This window comes from Aristolochia californica, unplaced genomic scaffold (assembly GCF_029961685.1).
Source record: "Aristolochia californica isolate CCGP_79_NKW_82.1479 unplaced genomic scaffold, dmAriCali1.0.hap1 SCAF_5, whole genome shotgun sequence".
NCBI classification, from domain to species: domain Eukaryota; kingdom Viridiplantae; phylum Streptophyta; class Magnoliopsida; order Piperales; family Aristolochiaceae; genus Aristolochia; species Aristolochia californica.
Genome location: NW_027182214.1, coordinates 45,270,517 through 45,298,487, shown reverse-complemented (window position 1 = coordinate 45,298,487; position 27,971 = coordinate 45,270,517). Strand labels below are relative to the sequence as shown.

At 37.6% G+C, this 27,971-nt stretch overlaps 2 protein-coding genes across 4 annotated transcripts; both read right to left on the bottom strand.

Annotated features, from left to right (window-relative positions):
- Positions 1-554: 554 nt before the first annotated feature.
- On the bottom strand, positions 555-12,971 carry LOC137965817 (B3 domain-containing protein Os07g0563300-like). Of its 2 annotated transcripts, XM_068812173.1 has the most exons (13): positions 12,643-12,971; positions 11,402-11,483; positions 11,120-11,218; positions 9,834-10,155; positions 9,320-9,722; positions 9,107-9,203; positions 8,135-8,309; positions 7,976-8,052; positions 6,983-7,381; positions 6,173-6,222; positions 3,939-4,055; positions 2,837-2,904; positions 555-1,560 (listed from the first exon to the last, which is right to left on the bottom strand). In XM_068812173.1, exons 1-13 carry the CDS (start codon positions 12,771-12,773, stop codon positions 824-826), a joined length of 2,757 nt encoding a protein of 918 aa, XP_068668274.1. In that variant the 5' UTR covers positions 12,774-12,971; the 3' UTR covers positions 555-823. The 2 variants fall into 2 exon arrangements, with proteins under 2 accessions (XP_068668274.1, XP_068668273.1); XM_068812172.1 differs by having other exon boundaries at positions 9,320-10,155.
- Positions 12,972-14,515: 1,544 nt separating this feature from the next.
- On the bottom strand, positions 14,516-22,381 carry LOC137966152 (sphingosine kinase 2-like). Of its 2 annotated transcripts, XM_068812682.1 has the most exons (10): positions 21,945-22,381; positions 20,596-20,718; positions 20,339-20,439; positions 18,425-18,497; positions 17,709-17,795; positions 17,500-17,577; positions 17,330-17,400; positions 15,565-15,861; positions 15,250-15,372; positions 14,516-15,114 (listed from the first exon to the last, which is right to left on the bottom strand). In XM_068812682.1, the coding sequence occupies exons 1-10, from the start codon at positions 22,270-22,272 to the stop codon at positions 14,917-14,919; spliced, it is 1,479 nt and encodes a 492-aa protein (XP_068668783.1). In that variant the 5' UTR covers positions 22,273-22,381; the 3' UTR covers positions 14,516-14,916. The 2 variants fall into 2 exon arrangements, with proteins under 2 accessions (XP_068668783.1, XP_068668784.1); XM_068812683.1 differs by lacking the exons at positions 20,339-20,439; positions 20,596-20,718; positions 21,945-22,381 and adding an exon at positions 20,275-20,291 and having other exon boundaries at positions 18,425-18,500.
- Positions 22,382-27,971: the final 5,590 nt, after the last annotated feature.

Sequence of the window (27,971 nt, the reverse complement as noted above, 5' to 3'; positions counted from 1 at the left end):
AGAGAAGGCGATGACCCTAAAAACTGCTTGACGTTACATTGTAGAAACTCCCATGGCTAAGCTCAGCTCAGACACTGAAACTACTTTCGAAATAGATGCTTTGGTTAAAAATATTTGATCGACCATCTGGATTGAGAGAAATATCCTTCCGAGACGACCCACCCAATATGCATATTCGCTTCAGATATTTTGCTAATCCTCTAGTAACAATTGTTTAAACAGTTTATTAAAAAAAAAAAAAAAAAAAAACTCTGAAAAGAGCACAAGGATCCAATATTTGTTTACCAACCTGCTAATCGATGCCTAGAAACAATAAGCAAGCAAATCTAGAAGAGTTGTAGATAAGGACACCACCGGATCATGACATTGCTTCTACTTGAAGATAACAACTGGTATCGGTATACAAAGATCATAGAATTTGTATTGATTTAATTCTCTTCTGCTTTAAATTCCAACGGGAACGACAACCTAACTCTCACTAGTACTTCAACCTGCATTTGCACCGAGTACATCACTCAGCATTTGCTTCACCATATATCCTACTCTCTGACTGATACAGAAATAAACATATAAATACGATACATCAGCTTTATATCATAACAAGGCAGAAAGATCAGCACTCGAAGATAAATACAGTTTCAACCCCCCTCCCAGGACAGCGAAAGAACTAGGCAGAAAAAAATCAGCCCAATTGGATCGCTTCTAACCACATAGGCTCTCTCTATATACAAAAATGGCCGCTTGCCGTACTGGCAAAAGAACGTTGTGGATGCTGACGTACTGTACAAGAAGTATGTGGCTTCCACAACAACAATATCTGTACCTAGCCACTTGCTGGTGTTGACGCCAACATAGACATGGATATAGAAACTATAGCGTCCCTATCTTCATCCACCTTTGAACTGCCTTCAATTGGCTTCTCTTCGACACTGACACCCGGTTTTATCTGAGTTGCAACTGATTCTCTATTTTCGTTTAAGTCAACTGATCTTTGATGCCTGAAATACATATCAGTTGCATCTTGAAGCAGCCTCAACATGCTGCCTGAATCTGACACTGGAGAGGGCTCTTCTTCGCGCTCTGGCTGGATATTTAGATCAATTTGACCTTTCAAAGGAGAAGAAGTGGCTTCATTCCTAAACTCTTCATTAATTTTTGGGCTTTCTGTACCATTTTCGACCCTATTACTACTTGGCTCTTCCTCCTCAAGCTCCTGCTTCTGGGGCAATTTGATCATTTGCTTCTTGCGAGTAGTCTCAGCTTCCTTCTCTGACTGTCGTTTCTCCCGACGCAACATCAGAGTACGGAATCGGCGCTTAACGGTTAGACACACGTTGCAAGTACAACTCTGTTTGTGCTTAGGTCCTTTCCCACTAGGAGGCTGAATACAGACAATGCAGGTGCAACCAGGACGATGTCGTGGGTGCCTTGTGGTGGCTTGACCTGAAGATGGGAAGGACCCACCCTCACCAAGAATGGCAACATTGGCAAGTGTGTCAAGACCTTCTGATGCTTCTGCACCATCTGAATCCTCTTTCACTTTCTTCTTCTTTGATGGAGCTGCCATCATTTTAACATCACCAAACGAATTATGGCAATTATCTATGACAAAGATGGTAGATGAAAAATGACAAATCACTATTTCTACTAATGAGAAAATCTTTTCAACTACCAAGACTAAAACTCATTAGAGTGAATAGTTACTCTGTAACCCTCATCAGGGGTTTGGCAATTTTAGTTATTAAACATACAGTATTCAAATTTGACATCATCAACATTAGTTACTTGAATCTTCTTAGAAGAACAAGAACTGCCTCGTTGAAAACATAAAAAGAAAAAGCGAGAGAGAGAAGTTTGCACATGTAGGCCTCGAAGTCTCTGGTTTTTATTAAGTCTCTAGTTACATAATGACAACGCACCCTTCACTTTTCTTAAATTGGGGGCATTATAGTAGATAAACAAAAGCTACGCTTCACTTAACAACTTAAAATGAGTGTAATATAATACTTAAAGAAAAGTTACAGGAAGTAGCAAACATAGACTTCAAACAGAAACTTTGACTCTTTATTCTCTAACAATTATCAACAGCAATATCCAAGAAATTTGGCATAAAGCATAATAAAGAGTAATATGGCCATAATACATCCTTCTGGCAGTTTCTCAATGGGCATTGGGAATCTTTCATAACATGTGGACTGCATGAAATATAAATCTTTTTTTTAACAAATACTTCCAGCAGTTATATTTGTTGGGATTCAAAACTATTTCACTACCTGCTTGGCTGATTTTACCTAATAATCTCAATATGCTTCCAGTGTCAGTAGTTTCACAGCCAATTTCATTTATTGCAATTGTTTAAACCCCTAAGCAGTGATAGGTTATCAGGAAAACGAAAAATACTTGCATTTAGCTTGCTTGAGGTACATCATAATAGTTAATACATTGGTTCAAGTAACTATTGGGAAAGACTATCTTCATGATCATAGACTCATTTAAGTTTAATGACTCTAAGAATGAAGTTCTTAAATAAAGAGGGTTCACATACTTCATTTGGCAAAAGGTCTCACATATAATGTAAGTAGATTAAATATCAAGAACATCTGCTGCACGTCTTAAGCTTTTTCACCTCTAAAATAAGCAGGTCTTACCATTAATATCATCTTCATCATCTAAAAGGACAATTCTCTCAATTTAATCACCATAATAGCTTTTTTTCACCTTTAGTTTCTGATAACAGATATCTATCACCCCTATTAGTTAAATAGGAAATAGATATGCAATCAAAAACATCCCAACATACGTTGTATATGAATTACTAACAGTTCAAGTTTAGTACCTGTATTTGAAGAAATGAGACCTTCAAGCTGTTCTACAGTTAGTTCCTGTGGTGCATCACATCTAGCCCTGCAAAAGTAGGTGAGATGCTCCGTATTAATAGTTATTAACTTAGTTCCACTAATTATGGTTCAAATTACACAAGGAAAGTTGGCTACTATGCTGAAAGTCAAAAGAAAGTATGAATGGACAATTCCATGCACCTAAATGATATGATCCAACAACCAGAATAATTAAATAATTACTAAGGTAACAAGACATGTCGATACAATAATAATTGTAGAGAACAGACTAAACGATTCTGGAATGCTATAAATAGTAATGTTATATGTTCCAACAATGGAAAATGCAATGTTTTACTACATGCAAAAACAAGCACAAAACTCTCTAGCTTTTGATACAGATTTATTTTGTCCAAGGACTAGGAGTGTTTTGTAAATTTAATAGGAAGACTACCAACTGATGTCAAGTTATAGTTCAGTGATAGCCAGAAATAGAGAGACTTGCGACCCCTAACAGGAAAACTGTAAATAGCAACAGACCAAATCAAAGAAAGTAGTCAATTAACAATTTTTTTTTAAGAACAGTAGATTAGGATCCATTAGTATCTGAGCAAAAAAAAAAAAAAAAAAAACTTTTCTAAATAGTGAGCAAATTAACCAAAAATTAAAACAGAAAAATAAAGCTAAGGTGGGTGGATAGTCAAAATATGATGTAGAAGAGCTACACACTCTTTGCAAGAATGTAAGTAAAACTGTTTGTTGATCTCCAAATATGCAACCAAGAAACAGAAATACAAGAGGATATACCAAGGATGGCAAAAAATAAAGATTAAATCTACACAGAGGATCCACACTATTTTTGCACTAAAGAATAACCAGCACCGAATCACCCCCAACAATTTAAGGGCCTTAGAAATGTTCATTGTAAATCTGGAGACCCAAAGAAGCAGCCTAACCTCCAATTCATTGGAGTCGGTAATACCAAGAGGTCAGAGTATGAAAACCCAACATGCAAGACCAAAATTGGAAATCCTAGAATCAATAATCAAAGTTCTAAGAGGCAATATCTAGGAATTGGAAGGTGCAATTCAACCTCCTTACCTTTCACAGTCAAAGGAGTGGTTAAGAGAACAGTGCCATTCAGCAGGAACAAGGGCATCCGCAGGCAGTTTCCGCCACTTACAACAGTTATCACATTGAACCCACTGAATCTTTCTACTGTAAAAACAAAAAACATACACATGAGAGAGAGAGAGAGAGAGAGAGGGGACTGATGATGATTGTAATAGAGAGAAGAATTTTTTATCCCATGACCACAAAAAACTCTATAATATCATCAATATCCAAAGTAATAATGGTCATATATTGCGAATTCACAGCATATGGAAACTGGAGCCATCTATGCATATTCTAGGCCACACTGGGCAGCCAGAACGGAAGTTCCTGATAAACCAGGTTCTCAATTTTAAGAGTAACTTCCATTTGTGCTGTGTACTAAATCTATGCCTTCCATTCCATTTGCCTTCAGCAATCATCTTTAATGGAATCAACACATAACTTAATATAGGCACGTGCAGAAAACCATAGTCAATGGATGGACGGAATATCATGTAATCCACGAGCGGCAACTTCATTGTGACAAAGGCATGTAAATTTCCATCTGAATCTTAGAACAATTTTATAAATAGCATGTTTCACTTAGTGCAGAAAGAGAATCCTACAGAAATTGAAGTGTACAGCAAAGTAAGAGAGAGAGAGAAACTGTAGATCATTCAATAGTCATCCAGATTAAGGCTAAAATCAACCCCTAACTGGTTTAAGTACTAATTGCATAGAAATTAACCGTAATACCCTCTTGACTACAAAGAAAAATAAGTCACTTTAAGTAATGTAACCAAAATACCCCTATCAAAGACTAAGAATGATTTTATAAATAGCCTGTTTTGCTTGGTAATTGTCAAAATGAATAAAGATGTATCTCCTAATCCCAAGAGGTCTAGCAGACCTTGATCTGCTCAAAGGCCCACTCTTAAACCCTTGCCAGATTGGCAAAAGTTAAGCCGCATCCAATGTAACTCGTACACTCAGTAATTTTTTACTTTATATAACACTAACCAAAAGCCTTGCAGAGAAAAGGGTATGAGCAAAGGTGAATTCACTTGGTGAATCAAAATGAAGGATTTGAGGACATGCATGCCACCAGGATGCAGAACCCAACCCTTTACCTTGATGAATCTTTACCAACCTTTCAGAGAAGCAACAACCTCCTTAAAAGTACACAAGTAATTCTATAGAGGGTTCTTGTTTTCTGTGTACTTCTGTTTTTTTTCTTCTTTTTTCTTTCTTTTCTTTTTGTGTAAGACTCAGCTGGTTGATGACATTACTCAATCAAGCCCTTATTTCTCTTGCTAAAAATCTATAGGTAATAACAAAATGGTTACAACAAATAACACAAATTACATATAATTTCAAGCAGAAAATAGGACATCCATAGACAGTAATAGCCCTTAACAAATTAGCAGAAACAGAATCTCTCAACATTTCGAAGTGGCTCACTACCCCATTCTGATCACCAGATTTAAGGAATAACCTAAAGATTCTTCAGACCGAGGCCTGTCCCTGCACCTACTCAGCTAGAAGCACAGAGCTGAAGCTTGGCCATCTCAAATTCAATGTTGTTGGAGATTGCAGGATGAGTGGAGGGAACACAATATCAAGCCCTAGAACATGTATTATTAGCAAGACATGGGTTTGGGAGTGTGCATTCAGAGACCCTAACTGTTTGCTATTATTTTCATCCAAAACTAATGCCTGTGTATAAAACCTTCAAGTCTACTTTCCAAGCAAGTCCTGTTCTACAACTTCTAGACACTCCCAGTGCACCTGTTCTTTTCAACTGACATACATATCCCACTCCATTAAATGAAACCTGAAACCACCCACTATGGGAAATGCTTTCTAAAACAGTTTAGACTGACAACTGTGTTGGCACACAATTTGCAGACGTAACAATATACAAAGGGACACTCTCCAAAAAAAAAAAAATATATATATATATATATATATTTATATATATGAAGAGACTCGAGCACAGAAACCTCAACAATAAAAATAATGAATTGTCTAGGAGAACAATTGGTTGTGACAAATATCAGCTACAAATTGACTAAAAAAAGCTTCAAGTCATGCCAACAAAAACGAGCAATTTAAAGCATGCATCCCTGCAGTTAATCATCCAACATAGACGAGCAGAAAATTATATACAATGAGCTCAAGCCAGTCTCCAACAATTTGCACATAAGACTAGGACATAAGAAAGTGAATAAAGACATTACCCTGAAGCAGTAGTTGTAAAAAAAGTCGGTTTACCAAGTACTGGCGGTTCCTGCAATAACCAAGTAATTACATCAAGTACTCTTTGCTATTTGGTATATGCCATGCAAGTGAAAACAACTCTATGATTTTTTTAGCACTACTTAAAGAGGCTAACGCACATTGTATGTGCTAGAATGAAACTATATAGGCTATATTTCAACAAAAGTAGATGTAATTTCCATGGCAGTCATAACAGGTGCAAGTCCCAGACAATGGCCATGGTAACTCAGTAAATAGCAAGATGTCATAATGTAACATTTTTTATTGAAAGGTAACTAAGTATCAGTTCAATCACATGTTGACCATACTCAATACATGCATCATTATCAGGGCTGACCCATGGTAACTAGTAAAGTGTGCTTAGCACCTTGAAATTTTTTTGAGAACCCTTGAGGTTTCACAAATCCAAAAAAAATAAAAATTACTTATGACATACATACATACATATATTGGTTAGAAACCAAAGATAGTACCTAAATTTACCTGATCATGCACCAATCAATCGATCATAACAGGTTGTTTTTGGAAATGTTAAGTTAAATTGCTTACTTTCCATTTACATGACTATGAGAAGCAACACAAAACTGCAAAAAAAAATTCAAAATATTCTGCTCATTTTTAGCAAATTGAAATGATAAAAGCAGCTGATATTTTCATATACTTTCAATCTCATAACTAGTTATAAAAGAAATACATCTCCAGATTAAATTATTTTTTATGTTAAAGTTTCATTTGCAATAACATATTGCTACACAGTTGAACTGCCATACCTCATATTCTTCAAATTCATGGCCTTCGATGACAACAATACTGGGTTCAAGCTTCTTAGGAGGGCGGAGCAAGCCTTGAGCTTCTTCCCAGGTCAGTTTGAGCACCATGGCATCCTCATTATTAATTCGTAAGCGTTTGCTCTTAGATCCAAGGGTGCTGGTTTTCCTTTTATTTGAAAGAGAAGATTTAGATCCAACTCCTTTTGGTACAGACCCAGCTTTACCTGGTTTACTCCAAGCATCATCTGGATCCATTGCATTGCCCTGATTCATTAGTGAATTACTGTTCAACTGTGCACCACCTTTAGAAGTACGGAGAGCGAGACTCGAAGAAAGTTCACTAGCTTTACTTTTTCCACTCACTGAGATATTATTTCCATTCTTAAGAGCATGAGCATCCTGAAAGTACAAAATAGAGAAAGTTACCAGCTTGGAAAGGCATACTTCCCTAAAGAACCGACATACTTGTGAAAAAAATTATATCAGGTGGTCAGGAGACTAAATGATTTCTTGACAGAGACAGTTCTTTCATTTTCTAGCTAACAAGTAATCCCTAGAGCAAGAACAGAAAGTATTTCCTGTACCTCAACAATGCATTTACAATCAGCAGAGCTCATACAGGCAAACAATGAACAAATGATGAACGATTCACTCAATATGCTTGTCAAAATTAGATATGAATGTGAAACTCTATGATAGCATCAAGTTAGCTTTACAACATTACGTTCAGCAAATAAAATAGCTTAGATGCATCCTTGGCTTATTAAGTAAAAATGGCCACTATAGAGACAATCTAGTTCATTATTGATGTCCATCAGCATCAGACAGCTTTTCAGTCTTTGCTACTCCAAACAAAGTGCTCCAAGACCAGCCAAGTGGCTCAGCTTTCAGTTACCTTTTTGAAAACCCACAGACCCCCCACCCCCAACCCCAACTTCAAGTTAACCTGAGGTAAAACAAATCAAGTTAAATCATTATTTTAAATGGTCAAACCTGCTCAGCTGGAGTGCTTGAAGCTTTTCTAAATCCCATGACCAACTTACCCTCCGGTTCCATCCGGCTAAAAGTCACTGCAAATACAAGACTTAACTCTCAGACCATTTAAAAAGACACCATACACATTTGTGAAGTTTCCTGCTAGTCAATACTCACCTGTATCACCAGCTTGCAATTGCATTGACTGAATGCAGGGTGTAACTCCCTCTAAAACATACATCCTACTGTTATTATTAGGCCAAAAGCGGAACTGAAACACCCACTCCTTTCCTTTAGCATCTTGAACTTTTAAAGGAAGCCCTTCAGGCTGAGATATCGAAGGGAAGTATGCCTGTTCATGAATACCATTTACATGATTAGAACAAATATACATATGAATGTGAATCTGCCAGGAATTTTGTCAGGGGATACAGTAATAACATGGATAAATACACCAAGAATACAATTGACAACATTTAAAAATGTTATTTTAGGAAAATTAATGTTGCTTATGTCTAATCATTCTTTAATGTCACTAAGAATAATCCCACATAGGTTAATATCAGGAAAACTATATGGTTATTGAAAAGATGCAATAGAATGGATTAAAGGAGAAGAAAGAGGAGAAAATAAGGAGACGAGAGAGTGGGAAAAGCAGCACTTCAAGCTGTGTCGAATTAGGGCTCCGAAAATGGAGACCTCTTTTAATAATCTCACTTAAGTGAAAAATACAAGGAAATGATAATTTTGCCCTTCATTACAAACACACTCCTAAATTCATAAATACAAGTCAAAATTCAATGAAAATTGAAAATTACAATCCTAATATGAAGTCTAGCTTGCTGTAACTTTATGAGACCCATATGAGTATGTGAAATGACCAAAATACCGCTATACCAGTATTTTAACACAGTAGCAAGATTTTGACATATGACTTGTCACAGTCCTAAAAATCTCTGACAAAAAAGATAATTACATTAGGCTTTATGTTTTCATCTTTTGCAAAAAAAAATTCTATTTTCCTAAATTTTTAGGGGCTTCTCTTACCTGAAGTTCTTAATTCTCCACACCAAGTTTACATCCTTAAGAATAAATTTGTTTGCCACTGACAGCATGCAAATCCAAATGAAGACAAGACTTGAGGCTCACCTCCGCACATTTCTTTGGAAGTACCAATCGCCCTATGCGACCTGCATCACTAGCACTAAGCATCTTCTCAAATAATGGAGTAATAACAGAATTTGAGCTAAGAGATCGTTAAGGCTAATAAATGGATTAGTAAATAAAGGGTAGAAAGGAAAAACATTAAATTAAATATCATGTTTGCAACGTATAGAAGTACTATAAACATAGAATGGATACTCTCCAGATATTTGTTGGAGTTCTTCATCAGTGATTCGAGGCCAATAACGAGGAAGTAACTGATTTCGTCCACGCGCCTCTGCTCGAAGTCTCCCATTTCGAATTTGATTCTGTGGTTCCACAGAAGGCTCTGTTCCATTGTTCAAACCACCAGAGAACTGCTTCGCCAATGATGGTGGAGATGGTTGATGCTGTGGCAAAGATCCAGAGACCATACTCAGATCATCTGTGCCATTAGATGAGGGAAAAGAAACAGATACACCAAAGACTGGAGCTGGTGGATCATCCTTTGGAGCAGATGACTGCATCGAAATACTAGTAGAAGAACTTGGATGTGTCTCAAAGTTTATTCCAGGAACAGAATTAGTCAAACCAGCCTCAGGCACCACTCCCTTCCTCATATCTGCAGGACCATTTTCCCCTGTGAGGCGGCTTGAATCTCGCAAGCCATCTGCAATCCCCTCCTCTCTATGAAATGAATTTAATGGATTGAGTGTGTCGAGAACAATGTTACCATTAGCAAGCCTGTCAAGAGCAGCAATCTTTATCCTATCAGATGGATCTTCAATTTTCTTCTTCTCATGGCCAGAAGCAGATATGTGGTCACCAACAACCATGCTGTCAACAGTGTTTGGTCTGTCAATTTCATATGGCATCCTTGAATGCAACTCTGACTGTCCACTAGCAGTATTCCATAGATTAGGTGGTGGTCGCCACTGACCAGGAACAGAGGCAGAGGCTGCAAATTGATTCCAGTTTTTAACAGAAAGGTCTTTCAGCCTCTCAGGTAAAGTCACTGGTAGAAAGAAAGAAGATGGCCACATCTGATTTGATGTCTGAAAATGGGAGTAGCTAGTAAGATTTTTTTTTTTTTTAATGAAGGTAACTAGTAAGAAAATCAACCACTAACTACATAAACAAGCAGCCTCAAGGCTAAAAAGTGACCTACACTGGTGTCACTCATTGGAACAAATAGCAATAAGTGCCACTGTTTTTATTACAAACACAAAGAAGAAAAGACAGTAGATATATTCTCAAAGGAAGATTGGATGAATTGACTTAGATCTTTTAGCAGGGAGAACTCACAAAAAAGATTCATCATCACGATTTTCATGGCAAGCCACAAGCAGTAGAGCTCACATATTAGTTAGGTATAAGACATCCGTGCATAAACAAGAACGTATATGAGCATAAACATGTCTACAGAAGAAACCTTCACACCAGTGTGTTGAATTTTTTTTTTAACTGCAGATCACAGTTGGAAATTTCCACACCTTCTCAAAGAACTCTATCTTTTCTCTCTTATTAATACAACATGCCACTAATACTTTTGGGTTATTCTTGATTTGCCAAGCTAATACTTAACAACATTAAATTTGGCTTATTTGGTGACTAACTCTTAGTTCAAAGAGATTTAAAAAAACAAAAAAACTTCTTTCTTCAAAGAGCCTCATTGTGGACATGTCAAGGATAAATATCACTTCAATGGAACGACACCAACCATCCATTTGCTCACCAGCAAATGGAAGCAGAGGTACATACCATTGAGACAGGTTCAATACAATGACAGACCCCATGGATCGGAAGGCAACGCTCTATGAATGGAACAGGGGCGCAGTAAAGTGTATCAGCCATGAAGTCATCACCATATTCTAATACTTACTTGTGCAGGCACTAACATTAGGAGAAGACTTGACATTGGGAACTCAAACAATATAAATGACAACTTAAAATAAAAGCATGTATATTCCAGCAGTGCCATAGAAGAAACCAATAGAAAACAGCATATCCTGTTCATACCATATAAAAATTCTTCTTCGCACAAGGCATGCACTCTACTCCTCCAGTATCCAAGAGTAAAAATGTGTGTACAGATGCAATGCATCCACAGTGCACACGCTGCAGCAGACAGTTCTAAATCAGAATAATATGGGAAATGACAGTGTAAAGAAAAAGTAAAAAGTATAGAAACAAGAACAAGTTCGACTAATCATATATTTTAAGTAAACTCACAGATTCATGAAAATATCTCAACAGAAAAACATTACAAAACACTAGAAATTTGATCTCAACTCTTCTCACCTTTCCACATGATTCACATTTCCGCCAACCAGCCATATCAGAATGGAAGATTTCACAAAACTTTACTTCTTCAAACGCAATGCTACAACCACAAATAGATGGGTTTAAAGGAAGAATAGCAAGAAAGAAGGTTAGCATAAAATGTGAACAGAACTTGATTTAAGTTATCTACAGCTTGTTGTATATACATCATGACAGGACAGCAGCAAAAGCCATGTCTAAGTACTAACAGGTCCGATGCCTGATTTTGACTAGCTTTTTCCTATCCATAAAATCAACATTACCAGCTAGAAGAAACTCAATAAAGAGAGCTATCAGTCAAACCCAATAAAGAAGCATTCCATTCCCTTACACCAGTTAATGCTAGTTGAATACCACCTTACCACACAGCGAACAAATCCAACCCATTTGACCAAACCCTGAGATTGGGGTGAAAAGATAAAAGTTTGGGAACGAAAATAATCCACTACCCTTAACTACATTCCAATCAAATATGTTGCGAGGTCTAAAAGCCAGTCATGCTTCCCAACAGTAAGCCCATCGAAATCCTTTTTGCACATATTGGAGCAAAGTAAAAAAGAGTTAGTAACAGTAACCAGCCTAACATCTGAGGGTCCCATCCAATTTGCAAATTGATCCCCCCCAACTTCCAATAACCAAGAGAACAGACCCAATGCACATAGTGTTGAATAGATATCTAGACAAAACCATGCTGCAAGTGACCAAGTTAAAACAGCTAAAGTAAAATGACCGAAGTAAAAAAATGCAGGAAATTCAGATTAGAAACTTTCGTCTTTTGAATGGTGAAGAAATGCAACAGTACTTCGGGCCGCGTAAAGACAGCAAGAACTCAAACATCAACTCCTCGACCGACGAAAACGGCGTAACAAGTAATATAAGCTCCGTTATAACCTCATACTGCAGTCAACGACTTCTTTCCAGAGTACAAGAAAAAATATAAGTCATTCATGGTCGTTTTCTCACATTAACCAAATCAAACACTCCTCAAAATTAACAAGCAGGGTCAATGGACCATCAAAATCCACAACTCTGAAAGTCGCAAACGACAAGTCCAACACAAGTCACCCTTTTAATTCACACAACCTCATCACCCCAACCAAAAAACCACGTCTCAAGCAAAAGAGAACGCATCGCCACATCTCCAGAACGCGTAAACAAATTTCCAAAATAGCGGAGAAAATTCACCACAAGGCCACCTTCACCAAAAGCAAAAAAGTTACCTGCATCGATCGCACAGCTCAGCAAATTCCCCCATTCGAAGCCGCCATCCCTTCCTCCACTGCTCTGATTTTGTCTCCTTACAGTCAGGATTAAAACAGATCTTCGAAGCCGAGGACGACGACGACGACATCGAGGACGAACGTGCACCACACCCGTTACCAAGAAAACCTAACAAACAGAGTCACAACAAAGCATACATATCACCGAGCTGCCGTAATCTCTTAGTCATGAGTGCGGAAATTGCAGAGATCGAACGGAGAGGCGGAGAGGATTTTCAGACACGCGCGGCAGGGGTTTTCTTCGCTGATATTTTATGCCTCTGTCCGGCTTTAATTTTTCGCGTGCACGCCGCTCTTTTTCTTCTTCGTTTTCGTCTCTCGTATTATAAATACGTTGCAGAATATCGCGCCCGCTCTCGTTTTCTCGTCGGCGTCGTCACTAAAAAGCGAGTTCTCCCATTCGTCGAAATTTAAGCGAAAAAAAAATCGGCGAAATCTGGCCAAAATCTGCATGGCCCGCAGTAAGCCCCCATGCAAGTGTAAACCACGTAACGCACTCCTCACGCCGCCGGGGTTAGCGGCTTTTCACGTTTGGGCAAGGTTAGCGTGACCGGCCCACCACTCCACGAGCCACCACGACCGTCCGATAAGTCCAGAGCTGGAGTTTATTTCGGAGAATAAAAGCTAAAAGCCAAAAACTTTTAAAAAGGAAGTGATTAGTGGATAATGGGACACGTGGAAGGAGGGAGAGAGTTCGGACAGAGGCGAGGGGCGCTCGGTGGAGGCAGGAGTGGGTAGACGGTAGCCCTCGTAACTACCAAATGGAGTGGTCCCGTTTCTGATGCTTGGCTCTTGGAAGTAGCTGGGGCGTCGTAGTCCCGCATGTCGGATGCGTTAATGAAAAGTACTTGCGAATGACGTGTCCCGACTCCTGAGCGGTGCATGGGTAGACGACGAGCCATGGAGCGAATACGGATGCTCTCCACGTTTGGATCATATGCCGTATCAATCGTATTCCAAATAATTGTAGAATTGATCGGGTATTTTGACGGTATCGAATCTGTGAGACTGAAATGGAGGTCTTTTGGATTTCAAGACTAGGAAACTTTTGAAGATTCTACTCATTTTAGTTAAGAAAAACCCTGAAATCCCATTATCAGTCGAGCACTAGGGAAATTATCATATCACTGAGTGCTAAATAAGAGTCCCCACGCTGAGGCATGGATATTCGAACCTAAAAGGCACGGAATCGCGGGGAGGGGAAAGAAAGGGGGGGGGGGGGGGGGGGGGGGGGTGACGCTTGGCGATAGTTTTCGGGAGTCCGAAATGTGGGGTTAAGAGAGAGGGAGAGAAAATGGAGTGGGGTAGGAGGTGGGGGAGTGACGGATTTAAAGAGGAAACCGAAAGATCTCGTCGTCATATGGTAGTGGTGTTACGTTATCCGCAAAGACGGGCGAAGGACGGCCCCATTCACGGCGTCGACTGCGAGCAAAACGAGTGAAGTTGACGTTTATATTAGGGATATCATAGAATTATACGGCAACAACTTTTACTTCTTGTCATCACCGGTATATCAATTATACAAATCGAAATTTATTCTTTTCAAAATAGATTAAACATATTAATGAAATTTTTTTCTCCTTGTTATTAATTTTTCTGTAATTTCACTGCAGTATTGAAGATAGGTAATTTAGGAATTTACTTTTAGTAACAGTCAACATACTTCACATTAATCAATAATTAAGAATAAAGTGGTTAAATCTCAAATTAAAATATTCATGGGTTCATTTAATCCTTTATTGGTGGAGAACTTTCTAAAAAAACAATTGAATTCCACATAAAACGTGAAAGCAAAAAGAAACTACATATAGAGTTAATAGATAAATTTTGGTAGTATAATATTCTGATTTCTCTCTTGTAGAGTTACACTTCTATTCCATTAATCTTGATTATTAGCCAGAACTACGAACACTTAGGATAGCCTGCAAACACCAGTTCAGAAGCTATTTGTCAGCCACTATGACTAAAGAAGTCCTATTTCCGCTAGAATTTCCACTACTTGTCTACCACATGTCCCCACTATACACTAGGCCCGAGACCACTGAAGAACATGGCAACGACTCACCCATGGAGCGCTCCTCATCACCACGACTATATTTTTCTCCTGTTATTCCACTTCTATACAGAAATGCTTCACATGATTCTCTGAAGACTCATTTATATAAAAAAATAGAACCAAATGAACTGAGATAGGGATGAACACCCGAATCAGTATCATGATCTAGGGGAGAACAAGGTGGCCAAACCTTTATCGACAGTCATTTGGATGGGCGGGCCATATGCCATAAGATCCCCCTGGCCACACTTATATGTCCCCTCCCCTCTAGCTAACACCTCCCCATCTGAATCTATAATTCCTCCTTTAGATTTCTCTCCAGTCCGATTACCTGGCTCCAATTGCAATGCTTTCACCTACGATTTTAAAGATGACAAAAACATCAGGAAGCAGGGCTGAGCACCGTACAGACAGAAGAAAAGAAGAATCATAATCAAGCAAAACCTGTAATTTCAATAGAGATATTAATTAAGCTGATTCTGATGCATTACCTTAAGATACTTTACAAACGGTGATTTGACATGACTACCATCTTTCAACTTTGTCATCAATCCCAACAGTGATGACTTTGGGCAATTTTGCATCACGATCAAATCCAAAAAACCATCAGAAAACTGAAAATAACAAACAATACAACAATAAAGAGTTGGTAGCTTCTAAAAATCATGATGAAGAGGAAAGAAACCAGACAAATTGCAAGAAATGCTCTTCGAACCCTGATCTGATGAAATGGCCAAAGTCTTTCTATACAAGTAAAATAAACGAATAAAAAATTCTTGTGAACCATAAAGGTAAAAAGAGCCCACCTTGGCCTCAGGTGCAGCTCTGGTATCTTCACTTCCCCAAGGCACATTATGAAGCCAAACTGAAATAAATGGTCCTTCAATAGTTCTCCACTCACTTTTCTCGAATCTACTTAGAAGGCCTTGATAGCCAGACTGCTGAACATTGGCATTAGCCTCTTGGTTTTGCTGCCACATGTCAAGGGTGTTGCAGGCCTCACCGCTCTGGTTTAAAGGCTCCCCAAAAGCTTCATAGCCAGGGGCGGGCACAAAAAATATGTGCCCCTGGTATTTCCGCAACCATAAGATTCTCACAATGCACTGAGGAAGTCATTTAGACAAACTGAATAGGTTAGCATGTCACAGGGTTTAAACCATCTCTAGACATGGAGTACATTATAGAGAGTAGAAGCTTTCAGTCTGTAGCAATGGTAAGGAACCATGTCCCAGACCTTGAGATTGCAGGTAGCACGACTCATTGCTTTCCTATTGAAGAATATAAAATAGAAGGATTTTTAACAGTAGAGGAACATAATTCTCTTTTAAGCCAAGAAGCCAAGACAGTAGATCAAATTGGATGGTTTATTTCATGATACACAAAAGAGGATGGCGATTAAAATGTATTATTTTCTAAACACCAATAGTTTGGAAACTGTTCAACCAGCTTCTACTACATAAAGAACCTTCAAATGCCCCAAATGGAATGTGGTTATCATGACATTCCAAAGAACCAGGTTTGGCCGAAAAAATAAGCCGCTAGAATCTGCCACAGAGTAGTAAAGGAGAGAACTAAATGCTGATACTAAATATTAAACAAAAAGCAAATGCCAATGAATAATAAAAGAGGTCATAATGCTCATTCTTAAATTGTTGAATCGTTTCCAGAATATTAAACTGAAACACTTAGTCCTACTATTGCTGCTTTTAGTTAGTTGGATCAGAACCAAATGCTAAACTAGATGTACTGTCACCAAGATATTAGTGGTTAAAACTAGCCTACCCACTTCCATGACAGATTGCAAGCATAGCGAATGTACCTATGTGAACTTCGAGATGGTACTGAGGAAATGGATTAACATCTATACATTCATTTAGTCAACCTAAAAGCATCATGTATTGATCAGGTAATTCCATATAACTTCCCCAAATACATTTTTCTTATTTTTTGGAGAATAGTCCAAATAGATAATTACACTGAGAATTTAAGACTGAATATGATACATCATACTATTCCAAACGAAACATGATATATTATAGTATTGAGTCTTCCTAGATGCACCAATGTTGGCTGAGAAAGATAATTTGAGGATGAAAAAGACCACTACCAGCATTAATGTATTAACCAAATGTAAAATTTTATAAATCAAGTGGATTGGCCCTTTAACTTGCAGGCCAATTGAAGATTTTTTAGCATCAGGTTTTGAGTTCAAGTCTCACCTGGGCTTTCAGGTGTACTCTGTGTGTGCATGTGTGTGTGTGTCTGTGTGAGTCAACAAATAAAAAAAAACTTAATAATTCAAGAGAAAATGCATTGCCTTAACTGCACTTTCAAACAAGTAGAGCAGAACATAAATATCATATACAAAGTAGAGTTACTGAAGACATGAAATTCAACAATCATAAGTCCATCAGAAGCCACAATAAACCGCAAACATTTCTAATGCACTGTCTGCTTCTGAAATTTTGCAAAAGAATTTGTATTATATATTATTTTATTTCACATTAATTTTTATGTGCCACCAATACAAGAAGTCCTAGCAGAAAATGACATCAGAGCTTATATACATACATAAAAGTCCAAGCGAGAACTTCCCATCCACCTATATCTCTCAGACTCGATGTCAATATCGGCTATCAGACCTGCAAGAACCATTAAGCATTCCTTAGGGTGAATTCAGCAAAAGATATCTGGTGGATATAAATCTAAACAAGATAATAGGACAACTGTTGGGTCCATACCCCATGAAAGCATTAAAACACTGAAAAATCGTTTCCCCTGCTGCAATACAGTGGCAACATCCAATGAACGTCTGTGACCTGTCAAGAGTCATTTCAGAAGCATAAAGCATGGGAAACCATACAATGCAAGATGCAAAAAAGAGCTAGAATTTACATATTGAATGATAAAATAACATTTATAAAATTAAATCGTGTGGCTGAAAGTAAACCTCGAATAACAGTCATGACAGCATTAGCTGGGGAGCAACAATCATTAGCAGAATCTAGAAGTGATTTTGCCATCCCATTTCCTGTACCTGCATCCATATGTCAGAATTCATGATTCAAAAGAGAAGAATGCAGATGGTTACTTAGATTTTAGTTTATGCAGGTTATGTCTAGCTGAACAACACGAAATATATTTGCTAGACAGTGTGTTCATGATATTTAAAAACCACAGAAGAGTCACACATTTTGACATCATGGATAAACTCAGAGAGAAAGCTGACATGTCTCAAAGTGACTTTATCCACTATACATACATACATATATATATATATATATATATATATATATATATATATATATATATATATATATGTAGAAAGAAAGAGTAGAAGAACATAAATGCAGATTACATTATATGAAGAGAGAGAGAGAGAGAGAGAGAGAATTGGCATTATCCATATAGATGCATGGGATCACCAATTATTTGTTTTGGGTGCACCATGTGCTCAAGATTCAGCACCCATCACACCAACAAACGTACAGCAAAGGTAGAAAAGCAGTACAAGCTTCATATAAACTTTGAATGACATTACATACACTTCACGGATTATGCATTGAAAACTGTAAAATTAAATATGGTTTACACAATATCAATTGGTCTTGGAAGTGATGAAGAACCAGCACTTTAAAGATTAGTAAAAGGCCTCATAGACAATACCTGCTGGAATTACCCCAAGAGGCATTTTTATTGCAGCTGCCCAGTCCTCTCTCTGAAGAAACCCATTTACCACCTACTACACAAAGCACATCATATTAAAAGAAAGAAGAATTAAACATGAGAGGTCATATCAAAGTAGAAAACCACAAGGAAGACAAAAGAACAGTAATCAGATCAATTGATTAATATTTGGAGGTTGCTACTACAAGTATGTAGCATTAAAGAGCTGAGTTATAGATGTACAACAAAAACAATGTTGGCCAAAAGCTTTGGATCATTTAGGATACAACACTCTCGAGACAATTAGCTCACAAGAATATTATAATTGTAACTCTGAAAAAGCATTTATAGTCCATGTTTATTTTTTTCTATTCTATTCAACCTGTAAATGACATATATTACCACCGAATTAGTTAGTACTGCAACTGCCTAAGCCGGTAATAATATCAGGCTAGCATAAAGAAGGTACTCCACATAACCTAACACTACTTGGTACATCAAAACAGATGCATAATCAATGATGACTTGTTTAAAAGATCTTGAAAATGTTTTCATAAAAAAAATTCTGGCTAAATGACAACCCAAGTTATACTACTATCCTCTTTAACAGTAGTGTATGCTGCTACAGTAGCAGATATTGCCAGAAAAGAAAAGTGGGCCAGCTATAAATAAAGACATGCGGCAAAATAAAGAAACACCCAGTAATTTTCTAGTATTTTTTCATGTTATCTTCACAAAGCTGTATAGGCTGTAATGTTCATCAATAATAATTCTCCCATTCATCTCACTGGAGCTGATACAGGTTTACAAATGCTTCTAAAATTTCAATATAACAAATGACAGTTCCACATTTTGTTTGCCTAGTCAGAATGGTTGAACTGGAAATAAAACAACTACTCATGACAGAAACTAATTTCCGTTTGCCCAACTTCTTCAAAGAGCTCATCAAGCATTCCCTTACTGTCTCTCTTCCCCAAGTTGGAAAGACACTTTGGAGGCTAACTCATTGTGACCATCCCTTAGAAACTATTGCTTACCCATAACAACCTCACTTTTTTCTAATAAATGAGATCAGTGGGCAGAATTATTGAAGCTTTGTATCCACGCAATTCTTCTCTGGTCTAAGCTCTCAAAGGACCTTGAGAAATACCTGGGTGCCATAATAAGGCACAAGTGGTGGTCTAGATTGGCTTACAGCATATAAACCCCCAAAGATGGTTCAATGGCTGACCCCAAATACAGGTTCCCTGCAACTAAATTTTGATGGTTGCTCATTGGGCAACCCAGGGTTGGCTGGTGTTGGTGTGTCTTTCAAGATTGCAATCGGCATGTCTTGCTGGCATACCCTGAACCAATTGCTATGAAGGACTCCTAGACGCTAAGGTCCATGCTGCAATGGTTGAGGCCTTTCAAGGGACAGTTTCACCTAGCTCTAGTGCTTGAAGGTAGCCTAAAGTCAATATTGGCTGGATGACTTCATCTTCTGCCCACCCCTGGAGATTTGAGCAGTATTTGGCTGAAGCTTGTGACATCGCACAGAGGCATGATATCATTTGAGCCCACACACTTAGGCACTAATTGCATGGAAGCTACTCCAGTAAGGAGGGTGCTAGTCGCCAACACCTAGCTGCATGTCATAGCATGCCTTTGAAGGGTCTCTCTCTTCACTCCTCTTGTTTTGGCTTCTTCTCCTTTCATAAAATCTTCGCCATTCACAAAACAAACAAAAAAATAAAAAAAATAAAAATAGTACAGCATTTCAGATCTAATTAGAGTGCAAGTTGATTTGGCTTTGCTGGAGATAGGATGCCAAAAAAATGTCCAAACATTGATTGGCAACCGCAACTTACAAGACAATTTTCAAGTCTGTTTGTGCTTCTCAACCTTGGAACAGAAGGTAGATCAGAGACTAACCTCAACAAGGACACCATCTCCACTTACACACACTATCCCGTCATACTTAGAAAGATCTAAAGAATGAGCAAGGGATTTTGCATGAAGTTGGTATTGAGTTTCTGAAAAGAGAAGGAAAAGATTATGGCACTAAATTAACAATCAAATCCACATCTCAAGAAAAAAAATTGAATGTCAAATGGTCAACCATAAAAGAGTTATACATGTAACAGAATTTAAAAAAAAAAAAGAGAGAAAAGGAAATTAATGTGACATACCTTGCAATGTGAATTGCACATCTGCAGCCACAAGCAGTGGATGAACGTCATTGTGGAAAATCTTCAATGCTGATTTTCTCCCCCCAAAAGGATTGACAACAACAAACAACCTTTTAGGCCGGCCTGAAGCAAAAGCAGATACAAAACTTTGATGGATGCCAGCACATTAATCTTCGAGAGAAGTACCAATCATGCAAAATAATTTGTAAACCAAGAAACAATTGAGTACCCACTGGTGAACAAAGGGGTAAGCAGGGGCACAATACGATAATAATCTGCTTTAGATTCTCTCTCTTATGGAAGATATTACTTCGGAATGAACTACAACACTAACCAGTAAAATCTGATCTTTGATTAAAAAACCACAGAACAACATATTGCAACAGCAGCAACTGTACAAAGGCATCCGTTATCAAAACAGAGCACCGATAGAAACAGAAATTTCAGCATTTCAGAACAATTTAGTGTGTTGAACACAACAGAAGCAACCGTAAGAAAGCATCTGTTATATTTAAAAAGTGCACCAAGAGAAAAAGAACCTCAAATCAGAAAATTTTAGACCCAATACAACCACAGCAAATTTAACTACATGACAATCATTATGTGAATTATAAACATCAACAACAAAGCTATGTGAACCAAATCAACTACAAAAGTTACAAAATAATCATTATACACACAAACAGATCGAAGAAGAATAAATAACTACGGACGTAAATAATATTCTTGAAAAATGTAAACAGAAATAGAATGTTTACAGCAAAACATAGAAAAAACGGTTGACATAGGAGTTTAGGGACGTAAATTATCAGAGTGATTCTTTTTTTACAAATGATACATTTATTTATATCATGGATATCAAAGCAAAAAATATACAAAGATCATTCCAAAATAGTTACAGAAAAATAAATAAATAATACATATATATATATATACACACACACACACACACACATTAGATGATTTACTAGATCGCAAATCCATGAAAGTGCATCATGCCAAGAAAACAAATATCTATACTAAAAGCTAGTATTAGAGGTCCAAAAAGGGAAAGGATAGAAGGAGAAAGAGGAACCAAAAAAAAGAAAAAAGAAGAAAAAAAAATGTTAGTGTTCTCAAACCAGAACAGGTTCGTACGAAATGTCAACAATTTCTTCCACGAGCTCAACGAGAAAAGATGTACTCAAATTCCTTACGAGAAAAAAAACAAAGCATACTCAAAATAAACGTGACGAGTAAGGAAGCACAACAATTTTGCCAACCAATAGGAAAAAGGAATGATCAGGAGCAAAAATGCACACAAATCCTCCACAAAACGTCAGTCAGAGATCTCCAATCATTACGCTTACCTAAAGCATCAATGTATTCTTTAAGCTTCCCGCTCCAAATTCGCCTCGACTCCTCACTCGACATCTCAAAGATGAAATCCTTCCTCTCACGATGCCTGCGGCCAGCGCCACAGAAGAAACCTCCTCCTTTCTCCACGTACGCCCTAACGGTCAACTGAGAACCTTCGGCCGCAAATCCCAGCACCTCGTTCTCTATCATCAGACACCTTTCGCTGCCGCAGGCCGCTCTCCACCTTAGCCCACCGTCTGGCAAAAGCGACAACTCCGTTTGCTTCCCGTTATATTTCACCGGATCCTTCAGCGTCAGCGTGTCTGCATCGATCGCCATTGTTGCCGTAGGACGATTCAGAAATTTTCAGATTTCTCGCGCGCGCGCTCCGTCGTCGTGTGAAAAGGAGGCGAGCAGCGGAGGAGTCGCGGCGCAGTTGCTTGTACGAATCATGATAATTGTCGAGGGAAAGAAATTTGATGTTGACGCGCAAATGAGATCGGTTTTAACCGAACCCAGCGGGGCCCGCTAAAGGGGCGTGGGATCCAGCTTCCGATAGGGACGACCGACGCGAAGACACGCTGGCACTCGAGATAGACAATTAAATACCGGTATTTCGACCACAAATTTAGACCATAAATGTCCTTAAGAGTTATGTACTACGATTTCATGGTGGGATCGACTCGCAGAGGATGAGTTTCTATCTCTAACATACATTATCTATATGTATAATATATAGTACATAGTAGATGTTATAAAAAAACAATATGACAGAAATTTTATTATCTTGACTATTTTTATTAAAATTTGTTTATAAAATAAACCCACCTCGACCGAATTTCTTATATTTTGCCTCCATATGTAAACAATGAGAAAAATTAATTATGATGTTTTTTATACAAAATATTTTCCATAAATAATAAAAATAAAGTAATTAAGAACCATTTTAATATTTCTTAGTTAATTTTTTGAGAATTTTCTATTGAAGAATTAGGAAACTCATTTTATATTTTTTTATATTTCTTAAAATAAGAGAAATAAACTCTTTTTTGTCCCTAAAATTTTTGGCTAATAATAAAAAAAATTAGTATTATGACACCTATGTATGATATATGCCAATTTAATAAAATATAGACATGGTCTATTTTTGTGGTCGAGTGACTGGTCATAATCGTTGAGACAGAGGTCGTAACGGGTGAGAGAACCGAGAACCGGCTTTTTCTGAAAGTGGGGGATTTTTCTATTTAGCGACACGTCACTTGCAGGCGAGGAGCGGCTGGACTGATGATTAGTGAGGTTGTTCGGGAGGTTACGTGTTAAATTCCAAAAGTCGCTCGTTTTAAAAGCACAGATTTTTCCTGGAGGTTGCGTAATTTGGACGTGGGGAGTAGTACTTTGGTCTGGGCTAATCGATCAATTGGAGATAGGTTCGGGATCTGCCGGGTCTGAAATATTGGGCAAGTTGGACTGGATGGTGTCCTTGATTAGGCTTGACTTGCGAAAGCTGGTCTAACAGAGGATAAAGATGGGTCAATGCATTTTCTTTTGGCCTGTAAACAGGACCGGTTCCGGTTCACCGGTGATCAGTAATGAATTAAAAGTTTGTCAAAAGTGAGTCATCATTTCTCTGAAATATATTGGGATCATCATCATATCAACAAAGGCTTTCATGGAATCGGCTGACCAATCTCTTAACCTACTACGCCCATTGCAAATAGCAGGTGACACAAAGCCAGTACAGAATGGTGATCAAGCTGAACTCCGCAACAACTTTACCAACTTCTCTCCTCTAGCAGAGTAATTGGCTTTCCCTTCAGCATCTAGAGTAAGCTTATAAAAGTAATACATAAAACAAATCTTACAGAACACATCAGCAACATTAAGATCCACCAAACTGGATTTTAAAAAACCCAGAGGGTGCATAGAATTACAGCATGGAACTAAACAACTCTATAATTATGTCAGTTAACACGTAAACACAGGAAAAATACAGATATACTGGAATTGTTATACTAGCACATCGTCTATTCACCAAATCTAGCTAAAGCTGGATAGATGGTTACACCCTAACATAATCTGCTATATAATGGTATTTGCCATACCAAAGTTCAGGAGATTGTGGGCTCTCACCAATCAAAGAAAAGTCGTGAAAAGGACCCTTTTTTTACATTAAAAACATCTTTCCAGGGTTCTATGTAACCAAAGGGGCAATATCCTAATTTTCTGAGTTCAGAAGATCCTTGACTAGGCTATGAATGATGCCATTAGGCTCTATTTCTGTATATCTTGGCAAGAGAAAACAACAGAAATCCACAACTCGTAGACATGCAGTAAACCATGGTCAACTCGAGCTGGCCTCAGTGGAGCCCCTCGAGCTGAAAACAAACAGCTACCACCATTCGATTGGCTTACTTGTGCAAGTCTTCATGCAGGAGCTGTCCAGTGTAGAGGTCCACTACATTAAATGTGCAACTAACCAATTTGCTTTCAGGACTCGGGACATAATGAAACACTGTAAACTTCAAAGATGCTGCTATCCTAATTCGTTAATTCTAATGCATCCAATTTGGCTCAGAACAAAACTAGAATTTGTACGAAGATATGACATGCCGCTGGACTCCAAAAATGGAAAAAGATTTAGCATATTTTCCCAATCAAGTGGGTCAATGTCACCGCCAACCTGAAGTTAGTCATATAAGGATTTGGCAGCTTGAATCCTCATCAGTTTCCTTTTCTTCTTCGAGAACTTCTCCTCCAATTGCTGGTTTCTGGATGTGGTGTTATTGATGGCTTTTTGTTTCCTCGACCTTCTCACTGTTGCTCCTTTCTTTATTTTTCTGTTTCAGACATTCCCAAAGAAGGAAAAGAAAATTAAGTACTTAGAATGTAAAAATAGATATCCTCTAGACTTCATCAAGCACAATCACCTTTAGTATAAACTAAATATTACTTGAATATTCTATTATGTAGTACTATTAAAATATTTATTGGATGGCAGCAAAAACATTGTGGCGCACAACTATTGCCGAAAGGGAGAGCAGGAAATCCAGGCAAACTGGGAAACAAAGAGCAAAAGCAAGTAAAAGAGAGGAGGACAAATCCATGACAACTATTTATGTATTTCTATATGCCTAGGAGAATTTAATGATTCTCACCACTACCCAAATTAAGTTTATCAACATTATAAATAAAAAAAAACAAACTATGTTGAGTTGAGAGCATGGTTCTACCTCCTCCATTCCTCTCTATCATTTGCCCACTCTATTGGCTTTGTTGGCCTTAGCCTAGTTAAGCTTATAAAATCATTTATCTGTTAAGGATCATAATCTAGGGATCAAGCTTATCAGGTTCTATGGCAATATGTGGAACTTATTAGTATGAGGTTTTCAAATCAACCCGCATATGTGTCTCAGGTGGATTTAACTAATGTGGAAATAACATATCAGATTCCAAGAACACTATACTTCATCGTGGAAGAGCAAATGATGTCTCAGCAAAGAAAACCATTAATGATAAAAATGCTGGAAAAAGCCCAATTTAATGGAGCACCAGAAGATTCACTCAGAACCAGCTGAATGGCAAGGTGGGAATGTCACAGTGACAACACACCATTTTGAAGACATAATCCATCTTCCAGAAAGCCAATGAATACTCTTGACTGCATGACACGATTGATAGCAAAATGAATCAACCTACACTTCCAACATAAAATATCTCTATCCTTTTACCAGATACATAACACCATTCGAGTCATCTGCAATAACATTACAGAGAAATGACAAAAAATAAATGATTGCTTAAACTTTTGGAGAACATTTGACGGTAAAACATCTCAACAGTGTTAGATGATAAAGCAGATTGAGTTTCTTCTGACGTACAAGTTATTTGAATAATATATTCAAAGAACTATAAGGAGATGTGATGATGAACAAATTTATGTTTATATTTTGTCCCATTCTTCAGGTTCCTGTATTGAATCGCATTGATAAGATATCAACAAAACAATTGCAGATACCCTCCTGCCACTTACAGCACAAGAAGCAAGTGAGAAATTCAAGTGTCAACAATTATAGCGTCACCTAATGTAATATAAAAAGTATGAAAAAAAAAACCCATATCACTATAAAGTGTGAAACTGCGTAATAGTCGCGTAACAAAATGGGAAATGGAACCTCGTTCGTGGAAAACCACCGGAGCTTTCAAGTTGCTTCAGTGGAGACCCATGAGTCCATGACTATGTGTTGGTAAATAACTATCATTGGATAATCTGAAATATAATAAAAATACAATTGTTTGAACTCTGAAGAAGATAAACAGTCAGATGAAGAGCTTGACGTCTTCCTCGTAAAGATACCCAAATACTCGAGAAGCTTCCAAGTTCCAACGTACGATTAGAGACCTCAACGAGATCCGAGCAGAAAATTTTCTCTATATCAACTACATCCAGAACTTACTAACTATGAGAATGCAACACATCTTCCAACCACGATTAGAGAATTCAACGACATTCTAGCAGAAATTTTACCTCAGATCAACTGCATCTAATTATTATTAACTACAAGAACGCAATACATCTTCCTCGACTCTTAAAAAAAGGGGGGTTCCCAAACACCTCGCAATTCTGTGGTCTATAAGCAACAACATGAAGGAAACGAGGGAAAACCAACAAAAAAAAAAAAGACTATCGCCAATTTCGCGCCAAAAGTTTTTTAAAAAATGAAGTAGAAAACCTAACCGTACCCTATGGAAGATCCTGGGAAGTATCAGTACAGATGTCCATCGAAACTGCACCAATTTGTTCTTGTTCCCCTTCTTCGCCATGTTTGAGTCGCGAGAGCCGACCGAGCCAACTGGGGATTTCGGACACCCACAAACCATGAGACCTCTGTACCTGCGTCCACAGAATTTATGATGGGCAATTTTTACCGAACCCGATCCAACTTATTTATAGGACTCGACTCGACCCGACTCGACCCATTCATAAATTTAATTGATCAAAAGACAAAAAAATTAGACTAAGACCAAACATTTTGTTCTTTGTTTTTAATTAATTGATTGATTTCTTAATAAAAAATAATTATCACACTTGACATACACAGTAACCCTAAATACTGAAATTAAATTATTTAATTTATTTATTTAGTTTAAATACTTAGTTGATGGTTGATTATTTTTTTTCGATTAAGACTCTTAATTGATTATCAATGTTATTTATTGATTTGAATTTTATTTACAGAAAAACTAGTCAAATTGTGGTAGATTGACCATTGGCCTATTCAATTATATTTACTTTTCACTTTGATTTTTCAAGAGATAACATTAAAGCACATGATATGATAGTACTAAGGATAAAGTCCCATGTAATTAAGTTGTTGACTGAGTAGCATCATGGCTAATTAAAAAATTTTAAATGGGCAATATTATCTTGAGAATTTTCTCCACCTTAAAGTGAGTTTAAATCCAACTTTGGATTAATTTGAAAGAATGAGTTGAATTGGTGCGTTGATGGTGCCCTGGTTTTTAGTTGAATGATTTAGTTTAATGTAATTTCGACTTTTATTTGGCTATCATGAATAATGAGTACAATAGTTACTGTGGTAGTGACATAGATGGTGATTTTTTAAATTATTTATTTTGATGAATGCATGAAGATTAACTATAATTATTATCTTATTAACCTGATTACACATTCATAGTGGGCAATATGATAAATATTTAATCCTGATAAAAGCATACGAGTAAAAAATGCTAAAAAAATAATATTTGGGGCGCCAGATCATCTAAATGTATTTGTGGATCAAGTAATTGTCAGAGCTAAGTGGTTTCGTTCCACCTAGGTTATGTTTTGTCCACCCCTAGTCCACCTGGGTTAAGTATTTGGTCTTTTGCACTAAACAGATTGGTCTTTTGAGTTGTATTAGCTAGGCGTTTGACACGGTATCAGAGTTGGGCACCACGTTCCACGTTCAAATCCCGTCAGAAGCGGTAGGGAACAGGAATAGTAAGTGACAAAGGTAGGTGATTCCAGTCCACCTGGG

Bases quoted from the DNA above. Each gene is read 5' to 3' on its own strand.
- LOC137966152 (XM_068812682.1), bottom strand. From the start codon at position 22,272: ATGGCGATCGATGCAGACACGCTGACGCTGAAGGATCCGGTGAAATAT. The intron at 20,440-20,595 runs GTATGTCACATT...TTCTCTTTTCAG, and splicing joins TGTGCAATTCACATTGCAAG to AAACTCAATACCAACTTCAT. The intron at 17,578-17,708 runs GTTTACTTTCAG...GACTCTTGACAG, and splicing joins TGTCATGACTGTTATTCGAG to GTCACAGACGTTCATTGGAT.
- LOC137965817 (XM_068812172.1), bottom strand. From the start codon at position 12,773: ATGTCGTCGTCGTCGTCCTCGGCTTCGAAGATCTGTTTTAATCCTGAC. The intron at 9,204-9,319 runs GTATCCATTCTA...ACGATCTCTTAG, and splicing joins CTCCAACAAATATCTGGAGA to CTCAAATTCTGTTATTACTC. The intron at 1,561-2,836 runs GTACTAAACTTG...AAATGATGGCAG, and splicing joins TCTCATTTCTTCAAATACAG to CTCCATCAAAGAAGAAGAAA.